The sequence below is a fragment of the Erpetoichthys calabaricus genome, chromosome 4 (genome assembly GCF_900747795.2).
Source record: "Erpetoichthys calabaricus chromosome 4, fErpCal1.3, whole genome shotgun sequence".
Classification (NCBI taxonomy): domain Eukaryota; kingdom Metazoa; phylum Chordata; class Cladistia; order Polypteriformes; family Polypteridae; genus Erpetoichthys; species Erpetoichthys calabaricus.
Genome location: NC_041397.2, coordinates 36,872,836 through 36,877,439, shown reverse-complemented (window position 1 = coordinate 36,877,439; position 4,604 = coordinate 36,872,836). Strand labels below are relative to the sequence as shown.

Here is a 4,604-nt window from a genome sequence, read left to right as displayed (position 1 = left end):
CAGTGTAAATTAATGCCTTCATTGCGTATATTACATTAAATGCAGAAGAAAATGCATTTGAAAGAGAATGTTAGATAGTTGTTGAGTATATGCAGGGTGAAATATATGTGCAGGCTTTAGACTGATTTGAGCTTTGCTCCTCTGAGCCAGTATTTCTCCTGCCATTAAATTTAAAAATAACATCTCTGGTAAAAGTGAAAACAGTAAGGTACTGAGCGCTATAAATCGCTAGAGGCATTTACACATTTGGAAAAAAAAGCATTATGCTAATGTCTGTGGGGACTATAGTGTGGTTATTTATCTGTCTTAAATAGATAAGGCACTGCAGTCAAACAGAGAAACCCAATTCCTTTTGTTTTATATGGGATCTTCAAACACCCTTTAAAATCATTCTTCATATCTTTGTTTTCTGAGAAAAAAATCAAATATAATGCATCTACCTAATAAAAGGTGCTTGTTTTTGTGAAGACAGACAGAAGAAAAAGGCCTTGTCATCCTTTCATGTTATTTACATAACAAGCATTAAAGTAAGTTACCTTTTAGTGTTATTTTTTAATGGAAATATGACTTGATTTCAATACAGCATACAAATTATTTTCCATGTAATACAAGGAAGTGTGGAAAGTGAATGGATATAATATGTTTTTGTATATACAGTATGAGGATAAAATAAATTGTAGACAAAGCTTCTTATAATATTATGGGTGCATTGTTATCACTTATTGAGTAACACCTCCTTGTAAATGTTTAATTAATGCAAAGTCACTTGAAGACAAGCATGTAAATCTTAACTGCTTTTTCAGTTTTATACATACTGTGTTTTCTTGTGCCTCCTATAGTAAGTACTTCTAGGGGATTGGTAGCAATATAAAGCATGTTGTGTGTGATCTGTTAAAATTATTGCAAGAATGTCAGTTAGTGATACACAACACTTGATGTACCACTGCAGCCTATGGATTATGACTGTCTGATAACTACAGTATTTAACGTTTATCCGGTGCCTATTTTAAACTGTGTCGCTCACATATGCCATGTTTGACGCACCACGCATGTTATGAAAATGTTAATCCTGCTGCTTCTGCAAAATTTTTTTGCCTAGAATCCCATAGTGTACCACAAAGACATGGCACATACTCCTTTCATGTTAGTTCACCCTGCCTGTCCACTTCAGGATTGTAGGAAGCCAGAGCTTATCTTGGTATCACAGGGCAGATGGCAGAAGTCAACCCTGGACAGAAAGAAAGTCCATTGCAAAGTATAGTTCTACAAATTAACTTTTATAATTCCAATGGACATCTGTTACTATTATTATCAAATTAGTGATTCGTAAATTCAAATAAGAACGTCCATCACAAGTGTCCATACTTGCAACAGTCCATACTTATTCAGTCACAACTGATAATTCAAAAAATATTTATTCACAGTAATTAGTGTGGAGATTTTACACCCCGTCTTTATTCATTATCCCCTGTATGTGTAGACTGTGTATATTTGATCTGTTTCTGGCCCCACTGTTTGTGTGGTTCCAAAAAGCTATAGCAAGCCAGATGACTTCAACAGGAATCTTCCTCATGTGCTTTATGGTGAATTTTAAATAATGATAAATCTCATTTTGTTATTTTCACAGTCAACCTGCTCATTTTATGAGTCAAATACAAGGCTCATGGGGGTGTCCAAACTGATCCTGTACAGCAAGGATCACTTCACTTTGTTATTATTCAAATTATGACTACATTCATTTTCTCTGTGCAACTGTAAAAATTTGCTTATGTACTTAAATCATTTTGTAAGACTTAAAATTCTTATAATTAGGCTTTTACATTATCTTTATTTCCTTTCACATACAAAAACTAAAAAACCTGGTGAAAATGTTGATAACTTTGCCACAATAGTGTCAATGTAAAAATTCGATTACCGCACATATTGTGTTATTTAATTTAAAAATTCACCATCTTTCAACGATCACTCTGGTTAATTGCCAATAATGTGGATAAATACTTAAGGAATGAAAACAATGAAACTGCACCTACTACTATGAAGGATTTCTAAAACAAATATATAATTCCCATTTGAATCATGCTTTCAGTTGTCTTCTATGCTTTCCATTTTTTAAATTCTACATTTTGCCATTATAAGAGCTACACTGTAAAGTCAAAAACAAACCTAAGCTTCATGGTTGCCACTTATGTTGCTTGTAAATTCCAGATTTTTGTTGTTTTACGTAACTAAAAAAGTTAAGGAGAAGGTAAAAAAGACTGCCAAGAATTTTGTGGAATGAACCTGAATCAGTGCATTCACCCCCTGCTTCCTTCATGAAGGCGCGGACAGCCTACCATGCCAAACTCAATGTGAGGTGTGCAGACTTAACAAGTGGTCACTGGTCAATCATTATAATCCTCAGTTCCATGTGTGCAGTTTACCATAATACAGGATGGCCAAAACATGCATTTTTGTGTGAAAATACAAGATAAAGTTAAGATTACTTAAGCTTAGCAAACCCCGGTCTTCATTTATGCCGTATTTCCTAGGCAGTCTCAGACTCACAAGCCCACACTCTCTCCATTACTCAGATTACATGCTGTTACCGAGAACTGCTGTGATTGGCAACAGTAAATGGAGGAGTGCAGTGCGCCTTTACTCTTTGATTTCCAAATCGTTGAGGTGAACCACCCACAGCTCAATGCAGGCTGACATGCCACAGTGTTGATGGACAGGCATTTGAGTGCCACTGTCAAGGTCACAATCAATATCTTCTGTCATGTTGTCACGACCACCAAGAAGCCATTTCTGAGAGATTTTGCACTTGTAGGCATTGCATATTGTCATTGTGCCAATAATGCACACAAAGATTTTAACATTTGCTGTTGTTTTATCATTTCAGAATATCAGAAAAACATGGAACAAGAATGGAGGCTGCAGACACAGAATTTAAACATTACTTCCATCAAGGAATTTGTTTTTGCTGGATTTCCTGGAGTATCAAAATTTCCAGAATTAATTGGACTAACCTTTATAGTTACCTACATACTGACTTTGCTAGGCAACATGTTTATATTTTATGTGGTAAAGAAACAGGAATCATTACGAACTCCAATGTTTATTATCATCTGTAATCTTGCTTTCTCTGATGTTATCTACAGCACTGTTATCAGTCCAAAAATTATACAAGTCTACCTGTTTGGAAGTAATACTATAAAGTCTCAAACATGTTTTATTCAAATGTACTTTTTATATTTTGCAGGTTCTGTTGATTCCTACATTCTTTTGGTCATGGCTGTAGATCGTTATGTTTCGATATGTCACCCTTTGCGGTACCCTAGTTTAATAACGAATAAAAACACACATTTGATGTGTCTAATAGCATGGATTATAGGAGCATTAAGCCCCGTAGCTCTAGTTGCTTATGCTTCTGGGCTACCTTATTGTGGTCCAAATGTAATTTCCCATTTGTACTGTGAGTACGGATTGATAGTTAAACTTGCCTGTACTGAGACATCTTCTATTAAACAAATGGGCACCTCAATAGGGAGCATTGTTCTTATTGCTGTGTTTGTGTTGATTTTGTTCTCTTATTTAAGAATTATCATCTCAGTTCTCAAGATTGCAACAACAAGTGGAAGAATGAAAGCTGCTTACACTTGCAGCACACAGCTTATTGTGATTGCCATTTACTTTTTTCCCAGACTTTTTGTATACATTGCGTTTACAGCAGGGTTAAGTGTACAAGGGGAAGCTGAGCTTCGAGTTTCCTTAGGTATTCTCTACTGCGTTTTGCCTCCTTTAGTTAACCCAATAATATACAGTTTCAGGCTAAATGAAATTAAACAATTTGTTTTTAAATTACTGAAACAGGGAAAAATCACAAACACAGGTGACCAGATAAAAAGTACAGCAGGAGAGCAAATAAAAACCATATGTGCTTCAAAGTCTTGACATTGAGACATACTTGAAGTAAATTGCTGAAATTAAATATATTGCAATGTATCAAATAAATTTTGAAACATCCTAAATCGTAGTTTCATTTCTAAAAATTAATCTAACTGCTAACCAGTATTATTTACGCAATGGTTTGATTCCCAATCAGGGTGCTATGGTCCATGTTTCATTTGATTATTCTGATCTTCTAACACAGGTTTTAGAAATGCTGCTAGGCTGATTAAAAGTCATTTTGTGTGAGTGAATGTACCCTACTCTCATGCTAGTACCCTACTATCATGCTAGTCTTCTTAAAAGAGCAAGATGCAGAGGACTAGAAGATATTGAAAAAGATGATCTGCTGTGGCAACCCCTAATGGGAGCAGCCAAAAGAAGAAGAAGCTATCATGCTAGTCTTCTGTAGCCCACAGCCCTTAAATAAGATTGGATGGATGGTGGTTGAACTATTTTGATACCATTTGGTTGTAAATCTTTGCTGTGTAGTGCAATGAGCAGAACAAGTTATTAGGAGTACTTAGACTTGTTTTTTATTCCACCTAATTGTTTTTTTTTAAACTGGCCACTATAGTTATTATTTTTGGGGATTTGACAATTTATTATATTGTACTTATGTTTTTGTGATGTGTATTTTTAATTTAATTTTCTTGTGATGAGCTACTTTCACATCT

General features: G+C 34.9%; 1 protein-coding gene across 1 annotated transcript; it reads left to right on the top strand.

The window, feature by feature from the left end:
• Positions 1 to 2,887: 2,887 nt before the first annotated feature.
• On the top strand, positions 2,888 to 4,092 carry LOC127527435 (olfactory receptor 6N1-like). The gene has a single exon (XM_051926161.1). It carries the CDS (start codon positions 2,896 to 2,898, stop codon positions 3,931 to 3,933), a length of 1,038 nt encoding a protein of 345 aa, XP_051782121.1. The 5' UTR covers positions 2,888 to 2,895; the 3' UTR covers positions 3,934 to 4,092.
• The last annotated feature ends 512 nt before the right edge of the window (positions 4,093 to 4,604 follow it).